Source organism: Agelaius phoeniceus, chromosome 10 (assembly GCF_051311805.1).
Source record: "Agelaius phoeniceus isolate bAgePho1 chromosome 10, bAgePho1.hap1, whole genome shotgun sequence".
Lineage (NCBI taxonomy): Eukaryota > Metazoa > Chordata > Aves > Passeriformes > Icteridae > Agelaius > Agelaius phoeniceus.
Window position 1 is genome coordinate 7,501,856 of NC_135274.1, and position 22,615 is coordinate 7,524,470.

Below are 22,615 nucleotides of genomic sequence, written 5' to 3' on the forward strand. Positions count from 1 at the left end.
AATTTAAAAATATGGGATAATTTAACTCATACAATACTGCTCTCTGTATAAGTAAGACATTTTCCTTCACTTTGCCATGAGGCTATAAATTACCACAGTTAAGTTCAAACCAATATTTTAACATAAAATGTAAACAAACAAAGCAACAGAAGTACCTGTCCATGGTCCATTCCTGCCGTTCACCTCTGGCTGGCTGTGCCAGCACACTGGGAAGGGCAGAGGGAGAGCTCTTGCAGGGGGACATCAACTAAGGAAGGGGAGGGGAACGTGCTCTATCGTTTTGTTCTCTTTCAATATTGTTTTAGAAGAGTAGTGTTTGAAGGGAAGGCACTATGAGTTCTATCAGAAAACAAATTTTTCTCATCTGCCAATGCCTCGGCCTGTCACATACCAGTACTATCCTCACTTGCACCTGCAGAGTTTCAGCTTGGAGGAGAAACAGAGGCCTCGGGGCACACCCGAGACGCAGCGGTGCCACGGCCATGTCAGGATTCCCTGCACAAGGCCTGCCATGAAGGGCAGGCAGCTGCTAATGCTTCCAAGAATGTACAGTGAATAAGGAGACAGGGCAGGGCTGATGCTCTCAGCCAGGCCAACGATTCCCAGTCTTCCCCCTCAACACACAGCCCTCTGCTGGTTCTTGATGCTGCTGTAGGTGAGAGGCTGCTTCTCCCAGTCCACTCCAGGCGTCTCCAGCGTCCTCCCCAGAAGTGCTCGGGCTCTGCGGAATGTGCTTTCCATGCTTTGCAAGTCCTTGCTTGGCCAACACTGAGTTGATTGATTTCTTTGACTGACTGAAACAGACAGGAGGTAAGAGGAGGAAGTAAACTGGGAAATGGCACACTGCATCTGAGAGAGGTTTCCCTGCTCAGCTGGAGGTTGACACTCCCAGAGTGAAGCAAGGACGGTGGTAAGAAGTGCTCTGATACCAATTCTCAAGAGGACGAGGTTAGAATACATTTGCAGGATCTCACAACAAAATGCTGATTAAAAAAAGAAACTAAAAATCCTTAAAATAAAACCCATCATTACATTCCTGGGGATGTATCGACTCAGAAGACCCTGGTTGTTAGCACCTCAGTACCAGTTTTCTCCAGGAACATGTCCACCTTCTGATTAAAAATGACCCAGCTGGTTATACTGAAAACACTTTGTTCACAGGTGACCCTACAGTCAGGTCTTTTTCTGCTTTTTCTCATTTGATAAGACTGAGTGGTTTAGTTTTCTTGATCTGTTCTCCAATCTTCAGGGCCACGAGGCCTGGTCCCCTGTGCAAGCAGCAAGAGAATCCCCCGCGTCTGTACACAAAGCTGTCCAGGCAGGACTCCCAGGATGTTTCTCTGTAGTGTGCTTGCTTTCTGAACTTTTTTTTTTTTGCAACAAGTCTGTGTGTCTATAAATACAATCCACTCTTTACAGTAAAAAGTGTTAAAATGTCAAAAAAATAAATATCCATGTTACAGTAACTAGATTATTCAATAAAATACATCCCTGCCATTCTTGATTGAAATGCTCAAAGAGAATTAATTTCATTTGGACATTTTCCAGAGATTCGGGTTATTGCAAATCACTCCTGGGGTGGGAAGGAGAAGCATCTTCTCTTCCTGTAAAGTGTGATGAAGGGGAATGAAGTGGAATCTCAGGGAAATCAAAATGCCAGTACCAGGAAGCTTTGGGGGAGATCTGTATTACCAAGTAGCAGAGCTGCAGGGCTTATTGGTCCTGACCGTGGCATCAGAACACTCCCCTTCAGAAGAGTCACAGTCTGATTCTCCAAACTGTGGTGGGTTCTGCAAGACAAAAGGAAAGGGGGAGACTTGAGCACCATTCCTCTACTGCACATCACCTACATATCTCAGTCTGTAACAGCAGCCAGGTAAAGGTCACCACCTGGAGAGGAGGAGAATAGCACACATGGGAGAGGGCACAGCACACGACTGCCCCACCAAAGGTCACCTGTCTCCCCTAAGAGAGGGGACAGCACAGAAATACCTGGTCACAGCACTCTTAAACACAGAGCTATGAGGAGATCATGCAGCAGGCTCTGCCCTACCCCTCCCAAACACTTGAAAGGCAGAGAAAGGAAGAAAGTCATCCCAGCTTTGTCAGCAAGGCTGCCAATGGATATGTCTGAGGCAGTTTATATCCACTCCATTTCATTATGTATTTTTATCCCACGTAACGCAACTGCAAATCTGATGGGCTCCCAAGATCACACTCATCTTGACCAGCACATTATGTTCAGCTTTGTTTGTGCTACTTTCCCCCACCCACTCTTCTGCCAAGCAGGAGGAAGACTGGATATTGCAGCACTTGCTTTGCCATAGTACACCTACCACAGCATTTTCTAGGCAGTGTTCCAACTTTCTGGTCCCTGGATTCCTTTCCATAACATTTATGCAGTTTTTTTCCACTGAGTAGAAGGAGGAGGGAATAACCAACTCACCTCACAGCTGTGTTCATCTGCACAAAGTTTGCCCAGAGACATCTGAGTCTTGACCCTCCGCACAGCACACTCTTTGTCCGAAAGCCCATCCGACTGCGTGGAGATTTCAATGGGGATCTCTGGAGTCTGGGACAGCATGTCCTCCAGCTTCTCAGCCAGCTCATCCTCCAGCTTGTTGGCCAGCTCATCCGGGCTGTTCGAGTGGTCGCTTGTGTTCCCCTCCTCTCCATCCGACACAGAGAAGTTCTCAGAGCTGAAGGTCGAGTAGGACTGGCAGCTACTGATGCAGCGGTGGGGTCTGCAAACAGGGAGAAGTTCAGTGCTCACCTTGGATGGCAGTCACAGGGAACTTTCTGGGTGCTGTGTTCACTGCTCTGCTACACCAGGCCTTGTGGAGTGCCTTCCACATCCTGGAGCTACAGAATTCTACCCCTTCTGAATGATATAGTTCAAGACCTGCATCTTTAAATTCAGCTCTTCTATCCTGTCTGATATGTCCATGTTAGCTGATCTGCCCTGCAGCATATTTTTCTTGGACAGTGCATTTTCCTAAAGTGCTAGGCTATACTGTGGAGTTCTGTTTAGTATTTTTATTGATGACATGGATGAGGGTATTGAGTCTTTTATCAGTAAATTTTCAGATGACACTAAGCTAGGATTGTGTGCGGATCTCTTGGAAGGTAGGGGGGCTCTGCAGGGAGACCTGGAATGGTTGGATGGATGGGCACAGTCCAATGAGATGCAGTTTAATAAGTCCAAGTGCCCAGTCCTGCATTTTGGCTGCAATAACCCTCTGCAATGCTATAGGCTGGGGACAGTGTGGCTAGACAGTGCCCAGGCAGATAGGGACCTGGGGGTACTGGGCAACTGGGAAATTTAGGTTGGATGTTAGGCAAAAGTATTTTATGGAAAGCATGATAAAGTACTGTAACTGTCTGCCTGGGGAGGGGGTGGAGTCACCATCCCTGGATGGGTTTAAAAAATGACTGGATGTGGCACTGTGTGCCATGGTTTAGTTGAAGTGTCAGGGCATGAGTTGGACTTGATGATCTTAAAGGTCTCTTCCAACCCAGTGACTCTGTGAGTTCAGGCAGGAAGGAATAATCTGGGAGAAGTATGAGAATGGGGTATGCAGACAGAGCCTGCTTTCTCCTGGCATCTCTTCCTGGCCTGCACCATTCAGCAGATCTGACTTCCTAGCAGAAGCTCAAACCCAGATGACAATGCTAACAGTCACTGATGGATCCGTACTCCAGAAATTTTGCACTTATGGCTCTTCATGCTCTGATTTCCACAGCACACCTTGACAATGAGCTGCACATCTGAAAATGTTCTGGATGGAAAAAGCGCTTCCTTTTGTTCATTTTACCCTGTTTGCTTCACTGGCTGCCCCTAATATGAATGTGAAGAATCATTCCTTGTCTATTTTCTCCACATAAATTACAATTTCATGCACCTCCGGTGTTGCCTTTCCTCCTGCTAGAGAAACATTTCACATGGGTTTAATCTCCTATTCTACAGAAACCATCCCTAACCACTCCTGTCACACTTCTCAGTACCTTTCCAAACTTTACTGTGGTCTTTGAGCTGGGGCAATGAAGGGAGCATTAGGATTTAAGCTTCGGGTGTGCTGTGAATGCACACGACAGGAGACAAGATTTTATTTTCTTCTCTGCTCCTTTGAATCAAACCTTTAGCCTGTTTGCCTACGGGATCACTCCTGCACTTGAAGCAGCTGCTTTCATGAAGCTGCAGCACCAAGTCCATGATGTTTCCCTGGGCATAGTACTGTAAATCCTGCTGGTCCCCAGGCTTATGTAGGAACACTCCCCCTAAGTCTTATTTTACAGGCAACACCATCAAATTTGATCTGCTGTTGTCTCCTAGCTCTGCAATCTTATCTGAATTCAGCTACAAAGGTGCCAGGCTGGAGTCTGACCCACTGCAACAACAATTAATAAACAGCACTGGAGTAGCCCACAAAGGGTTCCCACGTCCACTAAGTCTGATCCTGGTGAAACAGATGCAGCAGCTCATTTACAGAGGCAGAATAACACTTTCAAGTGTGATCAAGTTGTGCTGCTAACGGCCTGCAGGAAAGCCAGCAGGAAACCTGGGCCAGAGAGAACATCTCAGGACTGGCTGGAACAATGAGTGGACATGAGAGATCAGCTGAAGGTGGATGGGACACATTGAATGGGATTCTGCTCTTCTGCCAGCACCTTCACCAGTTTCAGTGCTGCTGTGCAGGTGCTTTGAGAGTTCTCCTCAGTTTTGTCCCACCAAAGAGAGATTAGAGTGAATTCACCTTTTACCTTTGTCTACGAGGAAACTCCACTTCACTGTCAACTTCGCCCTCCTCCTCTTCTGATGACTCATCCCCGCTCTGGCAGAAAACAAGGACAAAAAGGGTGTCATGTTTGGGGAAGTTCAAACATATCTGACCCCTTGGTCCTTCAGGAAAAAGCCACTGCAAAACAGTGCAAAATCCACAGGCTGCAAGAATCCAGACCAGAAAACAGCCTGTGTGTCAGGAACACTGACTCAGACATTGCCAACTAGGAGGCTGTTTCAGACAGTCTCAAGGCTGCTATTCCCACATCTGGAGTGACTGACTGGGAAATACACTGGAGTATTTCAGCAGGTATGGAGTACAGAATGTTACAGATTCTCACTGAAGCAAGTCAAATAATGAGTATCACATGGAAACCCACATAAATTATGGAGCTGGTTTGGCACTCTTGGCTTTATCCTCTTCTACCACAGCACATCAATAGAGCAGGATGGAGGATGACACAGCCTTTGCCAATGGGTTTCCCCAACTAGGAGAACCTGGGATTTGTTTCACACTCAGTGAACACAGAGCCTTTTATTGTCCTTCTCCCATCCAAATCTACCCCCACACTGTTGTTTCTTTACAGCCTCCTTCTATGCTATCCAACCTGTCAGCCCCTCATTCAGATTAAGCCTTTATCTCATCCCATCCCCTTGTCTTACAAGGTCCTAGTCCCATCATGCTGAGGCCAAACCACACTCTTGGTCTAGTAACTACATTATTTTTCTTGACTTTTCCAGCCAGGCTCAGATTTCCTGCTCTTTGAACTCAAACTGGTTCTTACTTCTCTCACCACCTGGATGGAAGCAGGAGGAACAAAGAGCTGCTTCTGTACAACTGTGTCATAATCTCCTTTTTACTCTTGCAAAATCTTCACAAAATACAGGAGAACTATAACTTTTAGTGTAGGGGGGCAATTTCTGACAGGTGCAGCAAAAGGGATGTCTTCAAGACCATGGGAAATGTTGAATCTTTGCCTTGAGACACAGCAGCACCACAGATTCTCAAACTCTCACATGATATTACAGAACAATTTAAAGAATGCATTTATCCCTTCATTTGGAGAAAGGCTTTAAAGCTTTTTGAAACTGTTTCAACATCAACAACTGAGTAGAACAAGCTGCAACTCAAACCAATTGGCGAAAGTGCACATAACAGAACCAGGCCCTACCAAAACCACATCTTCAAATGCCAGTGGTGCGTCCTCACCTTTTGGAGGGATCTCGCTTTGCAGGGCAGCCCTGAGGAAGCCAAGTGCTGGGGAGTGCCCAGGGCGGACACTGCCGTGCCCTGCTCCTCCAGCTTCTCCATGAACTGCGCGCTCTCGTAGAGGGACGCGGGGGACTGGGGGCGGCTCCCGCCCGGTTCCACAGCCGCCATCTGTGCCTGGCCACTGTCCTCATCCCTGCACTGCAGGCAGGGGTCGTAGGGATCCGCCTGGCAGCACTCCCAGCGCTCGGCCGTGCTGTCCCTGCTGTCCCGGCCGCGGCGGCAGTCGGCCTCCATGGCGGTGGAGATGAGGTCGGGGCTGGAGCCGGAGACGCGGCGCTGCGCGTGGTTGCTGAGGGGGCTGCGCAGCGCGGCCGCGGGGCCGAAGTAGCGCAGGTTGTTGGCGCAGGTGGCGATGTCCTGCCCGTGGGCGTGCAGCCGCGAGTGCTGCCCGTGGGGACTGTGCCCGGGCTGCTGCGGCGCTGCGGGGGTGTGGGGAGGGTGGGGAGGGCCGGGCTGGGGGGCATCATCCTGCGCTGGCTGGTTTTTCAAAATCCCTGCAAATTCATTGTAGCTGCCTTTGCTGTTCCCCCGGCGGTGCCGGGGCTTGCTGCGGTACCGGCTTTTTCCACTCAGGGTTGACATCTTGGGACTTCCTGAGACTGGGGAGCCATTGGATGCTGCTTCTGTGCTGGGTATGCCCTCTGACTTCAGTAGATCTGGCCTGGGAGACAAGGAGAAGTTACATGTCAAGCCACAAACAAAGAAGTGACACCGGCCCAGAGCCAGGATGAAGAGGCAGCTGGAGCCAAAAGCACTCTCTGCTTCCTAAAATCTACAGGCTGCCCTCCCCTTCAGCTGCTTGACTCCTGCATTTTGGTCCCTGTGATTCTCTCCACTCAACATCCTCTCCATTCAGCCATCCTGCTCTACACTCTTGTCTTGCTGGTTTTCCAATAGCTGTCACACACTCTCCTTTTCCGCTCTTATTTTGATGTTTTCTCCCAAAATAGCTCCCTCTCAGGACCCTGGGGTAGAGCATGGCTCTCACTCTGTGCGTGTACAATGGTGGTGATCAGGCTGCTCATCTAAGAGCCGTGTGGGGATATTAATTCAGAAGTGATTATTCACTTGTAATCAGGACTAACTCCTGGAAATCCCCAAAAAAGTAAAGACTAAGACAACTCTTTTAGAAAAAAAAAATCTCCCTATCTAAAAGTCATGCAAAAGAGATAAAACTGAAAGGACAGCATGAATTCCCAAATCTCAAATCCCAAATTAATTCCTCAACAATGAATCCATCCTTCCTGAGGCCTGACTGATTTCTACAATCCCTTGCCCTGCTTATTCCCATCCACGTCAAGGATGATCTTGGATAGTTAGGAATTTGAGAAAACACAAGAGATACCTCCTGTCCAAGCATCATCACCTGCTCAAAAATCACATGGACCAACAATTAATTCATTCAACCAACACATCCTGTGATTTCGTGGTTCCAGAGAGCTGCCCAGGTGGCAGGGATGGCAGGATTCATCCCCTTCACCTTAAGATCATTAAATAATTATGGTTCTGAGGATCAGACCAGTCTTAAGTGTGAAACCCCTTTGTCCCACCCTGCATTTCATCAGGCTCAAAGGGAAGGAACTGCCCAGTGGGGATCTACCACTGGCTCTGGCACAGGACTGGGTTGTTACTTCTCACCGTTTGGTCTGGCTGCCTGGTTTATGGGAGACCCCTTTCCTCTTCATTAACTTCTCCACTGTATTGGGGTGGATGATTGGTCTGACTGGGTGGCGTTTGTAAGTTCCAGGGTACTTCTTTTCCACTGCTTGTTCCCTCCTGAAAAATCAGGAAAAGAAAAAGAAAGAAAACCACATCAGTTGTGTCTCTCTCCATTTGCTGGTCCCGCTGGACAGGAACTGGTTCTGCAGGGAACACGCTGCATATCCCATTGCTCTGCTGGGAAAGCACACAGACACTTCTAAACTTCTAAATTCCTTCTAAATCAGGATTCCTTCTAAAATCCTTCTAAATTCCTTCTAAATCAGGTAGCAGGCACAAGGCCCTGGCACACAGTCCAGGAGCAGCACTGCCATTCCTTTCATGCATGGGCCAAAGGATGACAGCACCAAATGGGAAGGTGCCTTTCTCCAAGTCAGTAACCACTGACAGTGGTCTGCAGGAATTCACTACAAAGGGAATTGCTGGTGAGCAGGGAGAGGTCCCTAGCTTTTGTGGTTAGTCAGGGGACACTAAATCTGCAATCCAGTTTAGAACTGAAGGGCTGTTTGTGCTCTGTTGAGTGCAGACTGCTCACATCACCGTGCCCAGACACGTACTTGATGAGCTCCTTCTCCCGCACCTCCAGCTGCAGCATGATAGCGCTGAGCTCCATGTACAGGTTATTGGCTCGCTCCAGCTTCCTCTCGTAGTGCTCACGGATATCCAACGCATGTCTGAAAGGCACAAAAGGCTTTAGTCCAGCCTGACTTCCATGGACCAAGAGAAGAGAATGAGGAAAAGTACAGGTGCTTTAGGAAAAGGCCTTTTAAAAGTCAAATTTGCCAGCTGTACTGCACTGAATCCCAGATACAGCTAACAGTGAATGATGACTGATTAAGAGCCTGACACAGCAATAAATCATGGTATGGTTTAGAAAGTGTTTAACAGCCTTGAAAGTGTGGCAACACTTCTCCCTAGAAGAGCTGCAAATGCATCACACACACCCAGGAGCCCTCTGGCCAAACCCTGATCAGCCTGTTTGCACAAAGAAGAGGCTAAACCAGCCTCTACAGAAACAGGAAAGAAGTCATGTGTCTGTATTTCATTAACAGCAGGGTGTCCACCAAGCTCCAGTACAGCTGAAATACATGGCCACCCAAAGCTCCCTGGGGATCTTAGAGTTTTATGTTTCTCTGTCTACTGTATTTGCAAATTTGTATCACAGGATACAATTTTCCTTCTTTAAATAAACCCTCTGCTTTCATTTTTAAGCTGGTATAATCAAAATGCATTTCAGTGGGCAGTTTATATGAAGTATGTTCACTTATGTGTAATAACTAACCCAAAGAAAATATCAGGGCAGACAAAGCTCATAGCCAGCCTCAGTATGGATTTCCCACTGAGATGGATGTCTCTGCTTCAGTGCTGTTATCACAAACATCAATTCTCAGGCAGAAATATTCCCTGGGAAACACACAAGCCTTTGCCACCCTCTCTGGAGCAAACTGTTGAGACTGCCCAAGAACAGCAACAGCTCCCACTGCGTCTCTCCAGATTCCATCAGCCAAGCAGAGCTCATGGCCTAGGCCAGGCCCATGGCAATTTTGGTTTCCAGGTTCACAAGGAATTTAGGCTGCCTGAACTTACACCACCAGGAATACTGGGTCCTGTATTGGGAACCTCAGTACAAGAGGAGAATAAAAAGTGTCAGGGGCTGGAGCAGGAGGCCCTGTGAGAACAAGCTGAGGGCTCCTTTAGCTGGGAAGGGAAGGCTGGATAGGAAAAGCAAACAGTACACACAAAAGACTGAACAGACCTCAGCTCTTCTCTTCGACGGCGAATCAATTCTTCATCCAGCCGGTGGATACAAGTTCCTTCACTTTTAATTTTCTCAAAATGTTTCTTCACTTCTTCTCTCCATTCAGCCTAGGAAAGCAATTTACCTTTAGCTATTTACAAAGAATTGGGATCTGTAGGTGTATCACAAAAAATTCCTGGGCAATGTTGTTTGTGTCTGCAGAAAATTACAGCTTTGGGTTGAGAATGTATTTTTGTTAGCTGAATTATTTTGGGTAACAACACCGCAGCACATTTAGTGCCAGCATTTTCAAATGGTATTTACAATTCTGTGCTTCAAACAGAGAATTTACAACATATCTACATTTTCTAAGAAATATTTTTTTAATTCCTAGAGTTCTTTTTGTTCTAAGAGAAGATTTTCTTTACTTTTGGCAGTGAAAATAAGTAGAACGGTTCAGGATTTTGAAAGCCCCATGATGGTGCCTGTCTAGAGTGATAATCTATTTGCCCCTTGAAGCCCTGCAGCAGAAGTCTCAGCATGGGAAAGTTTGGATAAAAGATTTCCAAACATCCATCAGGTTGCTCCTCCCCAGGATTCAAACTGAAATCATGGATCCAGAATTTCTCTACTCAGTGCACCCTCCAGAATCAGATCCTTGGAGCTAATTCCAGTACTGACAGGCTACAGCCTTTCCCCAGTTACCTGGGATTTGAAGTAGGTTTCCTGAGGAGTAGCCAGCACATCAGCAGAGGCGATGTCCAGGTGCATCAGCGTCTGCCGGAAGGACGGACGGTTCCGGGGCTTGCTCTGCCTGAAACAAAACAGAAACAGCCAAGAGTGAGGTGAGGGATGGGCACTGCCAGCCTCTCCTGGCCTTCTGGGGGGAGGGATGGGCACTGCCAGCCTCTCCTGCCCTTCAGGGGGGAGAGATGGGCACTGCCAGCCTCTCCTGCCCTTCTGGGGGGAGGGATGGGCACTGCCAGCCTCTCCTGCCCTTCTGAAAGGGTCTCACGAGATCCTATTCTCTGAACCAAGCAGCTGACAGGTTAGAGCAAAGGAGCTTTTCTGGTTTTCTCTTTTGCTGAATACGATTTAATTATGCTAGAGGTGGTTTGTGATGGACCATTCTGAAGAAACTAAAAAGAGGTGCAAATGTGTAAAACCAGAAAATGAGAGTACAGAGTGAAAGATCACAGAAAAGTACAAAAACGTTTGGATTTTTGAGAAAAAGGACCAGCACTTGAGTTTCAGGACCGAATCCACCTTGCACAGGGCAAGAGCAGCTTCTTGAGCCTCCTCTCCCCTACCAACCACCTCCTTCCACTAGGTGGGGATACAAGTGTTTGTAGGTACTCTGTTGTACCGAGCTGCCACAGCCCCACTGCTGCAGCTCAGGGTAAACTGCCACTGGGAGAAATCCACACGTGCTCTGGCCTGGTGTTCCCTTTGTGCTATGGGGAGGATGGCTGGTAAAACCCATGGAGTGGAAAAATGCTGGAAGACCCTTTATACTGTGTCAAGATGTAATTACAAAGACAAAGCCTCAGTGTGAAACCCAAGACAAAGAACTTCAACTCCAATATGGTACATGGAGGAAACTGAAAGCATTTTCTATATCTGAACCTGGAAAATCTGTGTTCCAGAAGGAAAGCTCGTATTTCTCTTTGTCTAGTCCAAAAGTCAATTGCTCACAAGGGGTTTTCTGAGTGAAAAAATCAGATCCCTTCACTCTGGATGTGGCCTCAAGGAATTTTACCCCTACTTCCAGCTCCTTTTGTCTTCCCACAGAGCCACCTTTTATCCCCCACTTTGCTACAGCAGAGCAACACCCTCTGGGAAGGCTCCTGAAGATGTCTTGGCATCCAGGCCTGCTGCCACAAGGAAGCAGAATCCAGAATGTTAAAACTCTCCCAGGACAAGTGTGAGAGTATCTCAGAGTCCTCTGCTCTGGGCTCCATACTCCCACCCTGACTTTCCTGGGTTTTTGCTGGGAGGTCTGTGCTGTGTGGGGTTCAGGCTCTTACCAGGTTTGCTTCATGAGGATTTTGAAACCATCTGGGCAGGTGGAAGGGACAGGAAGGTGGAGGCTGTTACTGCCCACTCCCCAAATGATGGCTGAAGAGTCCACATCCTTGTAGGGAATCTCTCCTGTGAGCAGCTCCCACAAAACCACCCCAAATGACCTGATGAAGAAATAAACCAGGATAAATTGAGTTCACACAGAAGCTGTTAACAGAAACACCTGGAGCTTAAAAAAAACAGTTTGTTGGGCAAAACAGGGAAATAGAGATGATGGTTTTTAGCACACCAGGTAACTCCTCTGCTTCAGCACAAAACCACACTGGTTTCCACCCATCCTTTCCTGCTTCTTTGTGAGATTTTAAAGACCCTGAAAGCACATTTTCTGTACAGATTAAGTCTTGTTCCTCTTAAATTAAAAGACTCCAAAGTCTACTCTCATCTAGACTTTGGACTGTTCTTGCTGGTAAGAACAGATGATTGACTACTGCACAGACTGACAAGTGTCTTACAGAGACAACACAACAAAGGTTTTGTGGCTTTTTTACATTTCATTTAACTGGTTTTGTTTTCTTTTCCCTAACCAAAGGCTCCCTCTGCTGTTACCTGTAGTCCCAGGTAAAAGTGTCAAGGTCTGAGATTCAGCACTACAACTACTGCAACACAGAAATTAGGAAACAAATGCTACTTGCATAACTGTCAGTACCAAAAGCACATGAAGTCTCATTTGATATTCCTTTTGTTCTGAAGAAAGGAAGGATTAAGCAAAAAAAAAAATAAAATTAAGAGAACTCAGGGAAACAATCTCCCACAAGAACTGAAAGATGTAGTTAAGAAAACTCACTTTGCTTCTCTTCCTTAGTGAAGGTACCAGAAAGAACCAAAACCTTCATTTTTAACAGCAAATATTTGTTTTGTATACAATCATCACCCAATAAAACATCAAAGAAACACCAAACCAGTCAATACAGAGATACACAAAATGCTGCTGAGAACCACCACCACTGTTACTGCCCATCAACAACAGGGCTGTGATACAGATGAGGCACCACCATCCCTATTTCCAAGCCAGATGTGCCATCTCACTGTGTCCCACTCCTCTGTGGGACACCAACCCTGCCAGGCTGCAGACTACAGCCAGGTGAAAGGTGAGAAGGATGTTTCTGGCTTGTACCAATATCCAGTGCTTTTATTAAGTACAGAAGAACTTCTAAGGGACAAACTACCAGGTCTGAACGACCATCAGTCAAGAAATAACTTCATGTGAAAAACACTGCACTTTCAAAGCCCATGGGTTTCAAATCATGTGTAAAAAAACAAAGCAACAAACAAGCAGAATTTGAATATATCTCGCCTAAAAATCCTTTTCTGTGAGCTCTAGGAAAGCAGGGATCCAGGAGGTTGGACAAACTACCAGGGAAAGCTCATCTGGTTTCATATTTGTTATGACTAAGAACTGACAAAGGACTTCCAAGACTCCTGATAAGATTATAGATTTATTTTTCTGCATGCTGTTAGAGATGAGAGCAAACAGACATATAAGCAGCTCAGGAACTGTTCTCATTTGTTGGCAGCATTCATGAACATCATTTTTATTCATCTTGAAGGAGGATGGCAAGGGAGAGTCTGAGCAATCACCACTGTTGTGAACTCCAAAGGAACTGGCACCAAAGAGCAACATCTCCACGTCACTGAGGGAAGGAGCAAAGGTTTTATTGGACAGGACGTTCTGTGAAATATTCCTGAACAGAAACCACTCTAAAGGACAGAAAGCTGAAGGTAGAAATCCAGCACCACTTGTCCTCACAATCCTGTGATTCAAAGAAAGGGGTTCAGCAGACAAATGCAGGGTGCATTTTCTTTCCACAACTACCCAAGTGTTCCTCCCAGAGGAGCTGGCTGTGCTGTGACCTGGACATCCAAAATAAACACACAGGACACTGTGGGCACGAGAGCAGCTGCACCATCACCTGCCCTGCAGGAAATCTTGCCCTTCAGGTCAAGCCCAGGCCTGAGCTAGAACTCCAGCAGCAGCTCCTGACTCCACTGCACCCTGGACCACCACAGCTTTGTCCAGCAGCTCCCTGCCCTGCCAGGGAAGGGACAGCAACTGAAGCTGAAAAACCACAGGAAGCAAAATCCCTCCTGGCTGTAAAGCAGGGAGAAGGGCATTTGTCCTGGCTGCTGACATTTAATATGCAGAAATAATGAGGCAGAAACAGAGATGCAGATCCCTTGAGGGCTCTGAAACCTGTGGAGAGGCTTCCCAAAGGAACTCCAAGGCCAAGCCCTCTCAAGCATTTTTAATAGCACAGAGACTGAACCATTCCTTGTGTTCATTTGGACACAAAGCACGTTCCACATCGATGGAAACAGGCTCCAGAACTCTTACAATCTATCCTGTTTCCTCCCTCTTGGATCTGGGATTGGATTCACTGGACTGTAATCCTGAGGCTGCCCACACAACAACCAGCCTGGTGTGCAGGAAGCACAAGGGGTGGGGAGCAGAGAGGGGCCTCCCCACAGCTCCAGAGTGGCCCTGAAGAGGACCAGAGGCGATGGAAAAACCACCCTGGCTGTGGAGGCTGCTGAGGGGGCCCTGAGCACAGCACTAGGAGAAAGCTCTGGGCTGGATAAGGACACAGAAAAGAATTTCTGCATTTGCTTCCTGCAAGACACAAACTGCACTGAGCCTTGGCTGGAACCTGTGTCATTTCCCTTTCCATCAGAGCCCACCAAAGCTCAGGGCACCAGGCAGAAGGAGAAATGAACAGCCCACCACAGAGCAAACCATGCTCAGGCACAGGATGAGGAAAGGACATGGAAAGTGCTGGGAAAGTGCTGAAGAGAAGGTGAAGGGACATGACCATGAACACCACTCACCAGATGTCCACCTTCTCAGAGACGGGCTCGTTCCGTATCACCTCCGGGGCCATCCACGCCACTGTCCCCGCAAAGGACATTTTGGTACTCTTGTCACTGAGCTCTTTAGATGTACCAAAATCTGAAATCTTTACTGCATCTGTGTGTGTAACCAAAACACTGGAAAAAGGGAAAAAAAATAAGTCATCGCTACTTTGTGATTTTTCTTGCACCACAACAGCCACTGAAGTAAATCCCTTCTTAACAACACAGCCTGTTGATGAGGCCACACTGCTCACAAGTGCAGTAAAAAAGAAAATATTTTGTATTTTCCCCAATAAAAGCTCTCACTCTCTTTTGGGTGGTTGTGTTTTGGGCCTTAAATGCATTTCTTAATGCTACAAGTCAAAAATCAATCTCAATAAAACTGCAAATTAACAAGTAACTGAGGATCCAGAGGCAAAGCTGTACCTTAAACTGTGCTGCAAATCATCTAAAAGCATTATCTTAATGCACTGTCACAGACTAAAGAAGTAATAAACATCTAGGGAATAAGAATATAAAGAAGCCAGAACATTTTAGTCAGAAAGCAACAGAGAAACGAGGAAGACACATTCCAGAAAACCAGGGAAATAATAGGAGAATAAGATGGAAAACTAAAAAGGCAGGAGGCAACAGCATATCCCATTTTCCAAAAAGACCAGATATCATCAGATCATTAAATATCTCCTGACTGCTATTTATCACGGAAGATACCAGTAAAATTTCCACTCTTGTTAAGTGCCAACAAGTTGCAATAGTTTCACTCTCATTAGTTTTGAGTCAACATGGGGCAAAAAATAGTAGAGCCTTTTGACCAAACTAGTTTAAAGTTTCTCAAGAAAAGGAAAAAATAGCCCCAACCGAGGGATGTTTAAGCAGCTGAGACTCACTTTGATGACCTGAAGAACCACAACTGGGGGATGTTTAACTTTGGTGACTTGAGGAACCCAAACTAAGGGATGTGTAAGCAGCTGAGACTCACTTTGGTGACTTGAGGTCTCGATGGATGATTTTGTGGAGGTGCAGGTAGTTCATGCCGCTGGCAATCCCCGTGGACCAGTCCACCAGCAGCCGCGGGGTGACCTTCCTGCCGGCCCGCAGGACCTCGTAGAGCTGCCCGTGGGCACAGTACTCCATGATGATGCAGTAGCACGGGGCCTGCGTGCAAACTCCCCTGGCAAAGACAACACACAGTGAGGAGCAGCAGACAGACAGCTGGACAGGAAGGGTGACCATCACTTTGTCCTACACACAGGATTGTAAAAGCCTTCCAGAGAACTTGAGCCAACGGCTCTTGCCTGGGCAAAGCTCCTGACAAGGGTCACAACCTACTTGAAGGCGATGATGTTGGGATGCTTGAGCTTGCGCAGGTGCTTGATGTCCGTCTCGTTCTGGTCCCTCACTTTCTTGATGGCCACCTCCTCCGCGCGGAACTTGCCCAGGAACACGGCGCCCTGAGCCCCGCTGCCCAGCCACTGCAGCTCCGAGATCTCCTCGAACGGCACCTCCCACGTGTCTGGGCACAGGGCAAACAAGGGATAATGGAAAAGGTCAGGAACATGGAAACCGTCAGAGCACACCAGGGCAGCACTGCCACCTCCTGCACCACACGGTGGGCTCTTCTGGAGGGAGTAGGTGACATCTGCTCCTGGCACACACTGCATGTGCTCAGCCAACAACCCAGCCACCTCCAGCCTGCTCATTCCCATCCTTCCAGCTTTTTCACCACCCTGTAACCACTTGTGTGAGCCACTCAGCTTGGAAGGCAGCAATTCACCATAGCAGGGACCCTGGACTGGTAATTTTGGGAGGAGATCCTCTACCCCAACACTGAACAAAGTGAGTGACTCCATTGAAAAGCATAGAATAGAAGAGACATTTAGCAATCACAAGTGATCTAAAAATATTGAGGGTCTTTTTCACTCCCTGAATTAAACAAGAATAGGAAATAAAAGTCAGAGGTGGCAGGCTGTAAAACACAGAGCAGCAACCACCAAGATAGCCAACACAAAGCATATCAACCACCAGCAGCAGGCACAGAAATAGGTCCTTCCCACAACAACATTGTGTATATCAGTGTCAAACAGGCAAAACAACCTTAAGCAATTCCTCCTCTTTGGTACCCACACACATTTGTAGGGATAGTGCTGGAGAGGTCCAGTGACACTGTATAAACTGCTTCAAGAGAGCTGCACCCATCAGAACAGAAAGCCCTGTTCCCTGTCAGTCACCTTGAAATTACCTTAAATCACACAAACAGCAGGATAAAAGGCAGGCAGCTGTTTATTTACTGTAATTCAATAAAGATCTACATTTGCAGAATAAATTATTTAGCAGCAAACCCAACAAGTAACCCACTGATTTCTGAAATAAAAGACACACCTGTACAGATCTCTGTTTCAGATGACTACAAAGGTTGTCTCATCCAGACTCTGAGCCTTTGGGATGTTCCCAGGGCTGCAGCTGGGATTATGCCAAAGTGTCTCATTCTGGATACTGTTATCACTGAAGGGAAACTTGTATATCCCATCTCTCTGTGGGCTGATCCCAGTTCAAAGCTTTCCCTGGGATCATTCCTGGGACAGGCAGGCAGAGGCTGCTGTCTCCTCTGCTCCCCACGCATTGCCATGGAAAAGCTGCTCTCCCCCAGAGCCAGACCCCGGCACTCCTCCTGCTCACTGAACTAAAAACAAAAACATTGTTCATCCCCAGCAGAAATTCCCTCCCCTTTGGCAGGGCAGAGTTCAACCCCCAGCAAGATGCTCCTTCCCAGACACAAGGCTCCATACTCATGGATCTGCTCACAGCTCTGAACACAAACTGGCATTCAAATCTTTGGACATTTAAACACTACGAGATTTTAAATAAAGAAAATAATTAGATCATTAATAAAATTCATTCATTCATGATTAAATCAAGAAGATCTGTATTTCAATTTAATTCACACATGCATCACTTCTGAAAGGAGGTGGCAAATAGAGGTGATTTTTGTGCATGTTGATGAACAGTATTTTTATATGGGCAACATCAAAACTATTCTGTTGTACTAAAATAGCTGTTTCTTTTATAGAATGATGGAATGGACTGGGGGGAAGGGATCAAGGGATCTAAAGCCCATCCAGTCCCACCCCCTGCCACAGGCAGGGACACCTTCCACTATCCCAGGTTGTTCCAAGCCCTTTTCAACCTGGCCTTGGACACTTCCAGGGATCCAGGGGCAGCCACAGCTTCCCTAGGCACCCTGTGCCAGGGCCTCAGCACCCTCACAGGGAAGAATTTCTCCCAGGTATCCCATCTATCCCTGCCCTCTGGCAGTGGGAAGCCACTCCCCGTTGTCCAGAGTCTCTTTCCATCCTTACCTGTGGGAAGTCTGTCTTTCCTGTACAGGACACTGACATTCATTTCCATGAGGCATTTACAGTTTGTGAGCACTAATGGATAACTGTATCCCCTTGGAACCCTAGTTTGCTCTTAGTATTCCCAATCAGGTAATATCACCTTCCTCTAATATTCCCTCTTCAATGGCAAAAGCTGAGAGAGGCTGTAACCAAAGTAAGCAAAAGTTCATGTGGTTCTTTCTGCAAAGTCATGTCGTGTTTATTTCAGAACACAGATGCTCTCCCATATTCCATTTGCATCCTGACTGTCAGGGGCACAATTCAGGAAAGAGGTTTCAGTGTAGTGACAGTGAAATATCCCACATCTTGGGGAATATCAAGAAGAACAAAGAGCCAAACCACAGGTAACACACAGTGCAGTAGTCAGACTCTTCTGGGCCCTAAGAAACCAGTGGGGTACTTCCCCTAAATAAATTACAGTGTAATAGCAGCAGGAATTGCACATGAACTTGCGTTTCTGAGGTGATTAAGAACCATTTGAGTAGAATGATGAGAATCTATTTCCCATGGGGAAGAAACGCAGGAGCAGCCTGAGCCATTGAACCAATCTCTTTGGAGGAAGCTTTTCCCAGCACTGGCTGCTCTCCAGCACTGGCACTGTGACAAGAAGCATCTCTGGTTTATACACAGACCCCCTCAACACAAGCACCCTCTGACAGGCACCCTGCTCTCCAGGTAGACACAAAAACTCTCACAATGATGGTAAACACACAACTTGTGAAAGGGAAGGTGAAAGCAGCTCCTGGACACAGCTTCTTAATCCAAAGGAAATGGCTGGGAAGTCTAATGAGTCTCTAGGAAACACAAACAAGTCTTGCTTTAAAGTGCTGGAGTCCCCGCAATCCCAATTAAATAACTGGTAGATGCAAATTAAAGAACTGAGTGTGTCTCCCAGAAAGCACTCACCAATAGCCTTTAGAAATCAGGGTAAACAACTGGAAAAACATAGGAGGGAGGGATTTTATGGGTCAAACCCCAAGTACTTAAACCTCAGATAATCAGCTGGCACTGAACAACATAAAAGCAAACATTCCCCACAGGAATGACTCCTCACCAAGCAGTGATTGGCATCACTTGGTCAACCAGCACAGAGCCTGAGCAGCTCCCAGCTGACCAAGGCTCTGCCTAGCCCGTGTCCTGCAGGGAAGGACAGGCAGATCCCTCTTGTTGACATTTGGGTGTCAGGAAGGACACTCAAGCAGTAATTTCTACAAGAAGATAATGCAGAATCATGTAAAAGCTCTTCTTATCTCTTCCCTCTTTCACCAAGTCACAGCCAAAGCTCCACAGGCAATATGGGCTCAAGGACATGAGACCCATGTCTTTTACTACTTGCAACCACAACACCACCACCATGTCCCAAAGAATGGCCTGCAGGGCAGCCAAAGCAGGTGGGCAGGGACACCAGGGAGCCGCAGAAAGTACCACAAAGCACCTGCAGGCAACATAAAATGGTTTGGGTTGGAAGGGATCTTAAAGCCCATTCCCTTCCATGTCCTGCCGCAGGCAGGGACACCTCCCACTATCCCAGGCTGCTCCAAGCCCCATCCAGCCTGGCCTTGGACCAGGGATACAGGGGCAGACACAGCTGCTCTGGGAAGCTGTGCCAGGGCCTCAGCACCCTCACAGGGAAGGATTTCTTTCTAATCTAATCTTAATCTCTCTTCTATTAGTTTAAAACCATTCCCCCTTGCCCTATCACTACTTTCAGCTGTAAAAAGTCGTTCCCTCCTCTTTAAGTTCTGGAGGGCCACATGGCTGCAAATCCAAACTGGACTCCTACCCCTGTTGTTGATTCAGCCTAACACAAAGGATTACTCCTGGGTGAGGCTTTAAGTAGTTGTCTCATAAAGAAGGGAGGAAAAAATCATCTGCACAGATCCATGGCAGCAGCCCAAAGCTGTAAAGCAGCTCCCAGGGAAATGAAAAGCCACCACAATCCTCTCCCTGCTGCTGAAAGAGCCCCAGACATTTCCTCAGCCACACAGCACTTGCACAAACACAATCCATGCATCCTCTGTGCTCTTGCTATAAGACAGCAAAAATAAAAATAATCACATACATCAGTTAGTGAACTGCTGGCTTGTATGTAGCTGATGAAATGCACACAAAGATGATTTTCTGGTGGCAAGAAGCAAGAATGAGATCATCTGGAAAAGAGAACATGAATATTCTCACAAAATCCTCAAGTTTCAGCACAGAAGCAGTTTGAAAAGGTTTATCCTTGGGTAACAGAAATGTAGTACTGCCATTAGGGTAACAGATGTCACCAAAATAAGACAATAGAGGAGCTCCAGAAGAAAAAATAATAATTTTTTTTAAATCTTCTTTTCACTCCCCTTTCTAACGATGAAGACACTGAAAATGCAGCTCAACCACACAGCTACATATAGCTGATCCCAATTAATCCTCAGCCTTACCACATCTGTAGCCAGTTCAAATCTGCCCTTTTAGAAGGGCCTGATGCCAGCAGCAAACAGCAGAGTGCCCCTGGGTGTGTGGCTCTGAACATGCTCCCACCACAGGGAGCAGCAAGACACCCTGTGCACAGGAACGAGCTCTGTGTGCACCCTCCAGCCCCAGCACTGCTCTCAGCTGCTCCTTTTCATTCATTAGAGCTTCCATCTTTTAGTCTGGTGTGTGAGTGTCCCCAGTGGGTCACCAGAGCACAGATTGCACTGTGGGCTCCAGTGCAGCTGCTGGCCCTGCTCTATGGAAATGGGATCTCTCTGGCCCACGGGCAGCTCTCCCAAAGCCACCACTCTGAGGTGACAGGGACACACCAGCACAGGACAGCTCAGAGACAGCAGTGGGGACAGGTGTGGGACACACAGAGAATTGCTGGGAGTAGCCACTGCCACTCTGCACCTGTGGCCTTTCCTCTGAAATTTTTAGCTTCCCTTACAAACACTGAGCATCCAACCCAAAGCACTGTCACACAGACACTGCCCAATGCCTGCTCTGAATAACATCTGACTGCTCAGAACCTCCTTTTCCTTCCCAAGGGAGACTCCCCACCCAGACAGCCCTTCCAAAACTGTTCACCCTTTGTGCAATCACCCCAGCAGCCTTAATTCCCCAGGGAATTTCTGTCACTGTTTTTATTTATAGTCTGAACCACATGTGCCACACCAAATTTACAACATGCAAACAAAACACAACCAACTGTGCCAGAGAATTTCAAAGCAAGCAAACCCTTGCACAGAGAGCTGCTGTTCAGGAGACACCTGGAATGTAGAGATGCATTTCCTGCTTGCTTATGAACTAGAAACAACTGACTCTAGAAAGCTGATTTCAAGGCAAATTCATCCAACATGTTATTTAACAGCTCTGTTCCCTCATATTAGGAGCTGTTCCCTATCCCTCTGGGGTTTAGATTTGAACCACTCAGACAGGTTTCTGACCTTGTATCTTGTAATTTGTCAGTGCCAAAAAGCCATTTGATTATTACTGAGTGATGCTCAAAGGAGACTTTGCCCCATGGTACTGCGATGGCCAGGCTGTTCCCATTTTCCATAAGCCTCAACCATTTCAGCTCCTTAATTCTAATGACAGCTTGTTCCTTTCCCATCTGCCACCTCCCTCCCCCTGTGCTAAGGGAGAAATCAGACACCAACAGCAGAGCATACTCTGCTCTTTGGTTTTCAGTACCCCCTAAAATATATATAGAGATAGCTATATAGATATATATGCAGTCAACTGGGACATCACTTATTATCAAGCTACAGATTTTATATGTATTTATACTCACATACACTTACACATTTATGCTTACACATCCAAATGGAAAAGGTATAAATATTGAAGAACATATTTCTGGAAAGACAAGTACTAAATGATATTTTAAAGAGGAAAATTACTCCTGAATGAAAAGAAATAAAACCCTTTTTAAAAGAGAAGCAATACTCCTGCTATTTGGTGGTCAACCGGGGACAGCCTTCACCTGGAGGTTCTGAAGTGGAAGTGCCTATGTCAGTGTTTTCCATCTGGCATAAAAATTAACACAGGGATTAGAAATTAACACAGGGATTGTATCAAGTACTTCAACACAATTCTTTCTGATCCCCATGCTCAGCTTAGATTCAGGCCTTGTCACAATGGCCCAAGCCATGGGGCTGAACAGGTTGTGACTCCCTCACTGTGGGAACCCAGAACATCCCTCTGGCTTGTCCAGGATGGCCAAGACCCCTGCCAGGGGGCTCAGAAGCCCTGGCACAGAGCCCAAAACACCTGTAGGTTTGATTATGACCTATGGAGCAAATTACCAACCTTACATGAAGATCTGCAAGCCACAACAGTTTAGGTAGAATAATAGTGAAGTTATCATGGGGTGGAAAAGTAGATTTTGGGGTTTCTGGTATGGGGGTTCAGGGGGCCAGATGGAGGGAACTGGGCATGTCCAGCCTTTCTCAGTCTTCTTCTTGGCCTCCATCTTCTGCTGTGATGTTGGCACTTTTGGATTGGTTTAGAGTAGAAGCTCACTGTCTAACATAGGTGATGGGTATTGGAAAGTAATTGTAAACATTGTATATGTAGTTTTTAGTATAAAGACATAACACCACCCCGAGGGCAGGCAGAGTGCCTGGAACTGTTCTGCGTGATGGACCTCGGCAGGACAGGAGAAAGAATTTTATAGATAAGAAACAATAAACAACCTTGAGACCGAGAAATGAAGAGCCCTGACTCCTTCAAGCGCCGGGCTGGGAAAAGAGACTTTCGAACTTTTCTTGGGGTCACTCTGATAAGCTAGAAATCCCCACACCTCACGAGCTGCCTTTGCC

General features: G+C 46.9%; 1 protein-coding gene across 4 annotated transcripts in view; it reads right to left on the bottom strand.

Moving 5' to 3' along the window:
* Positions 1 to 726: 726 nt before the first annotated feature.
* MAP3K13 (mitogen-activated protein kinase kinase kinase 13) overlaps positions 727 to 22,615 on the bottom strand; it is a 69,684-nt gene continuing 47,795 nt past the window's right edge. For 3 of the 4 annotated variants that reach the window (XM_054638949.2, XM_077183765.1, XM_077183766.1), the window contains 13 exons: positions 15,769 to 15,952; positions 15,419 to 15,610; positions 14,416 to 14,574; positions 11,538 to 11,696; positions 10,216 to 10,324; positions 9,529 to 9,638; positions 8,330 to 8,446; positions 7,692 to 7,829; positions 5,991 to 6,714; positions 4,762 to 4,832; positions 2,447 to 2,744; positions 1,693 to 1,790; positions 727 to 1,604 (listed from right to left, as the gene is read on the bottom strand). In XM_054638949.2, coding sequence (XP_054494924.2) covers positions 1,568 to 1,604; positions 1,693 to 1,790; positions 2,447 to 2,744; positions 4,762 to 4,832; positions 5,991 to 6,714; positions 7,692 to 7,829; positions 8,330 to 8,446; positions 9,529 to 9,638; positions 10,216 to 10,324; positions 11,538 to 11,696; positions 14,416 to 14,574; positions 15,419 to 15,610; positions 15,769 to 15,952 — 2,396 coding nt within the window. In that variant the 3' untranslated portion in view covers positions 727 to 1,567. Of the gene's footprint in view, positions 1,791 to 2,446; positions 2,745 to 4,761; positions 4,833 to 5,990; positions 6,715 to 7,691; positions 7,830 to 8,329; positions 8,447 to 9,528; positions 9,639 to 10,215; positions 10,325 to 11,537; positions 11,697 to 14,415; positions 14,575 to 15,418; positions 15,611 to 15,768; positions 15,953 to 22,615 lie in introns of all 4 variants that reach the window. The other variant, XM_054638953.2, reaches the window with a different exon arrangement.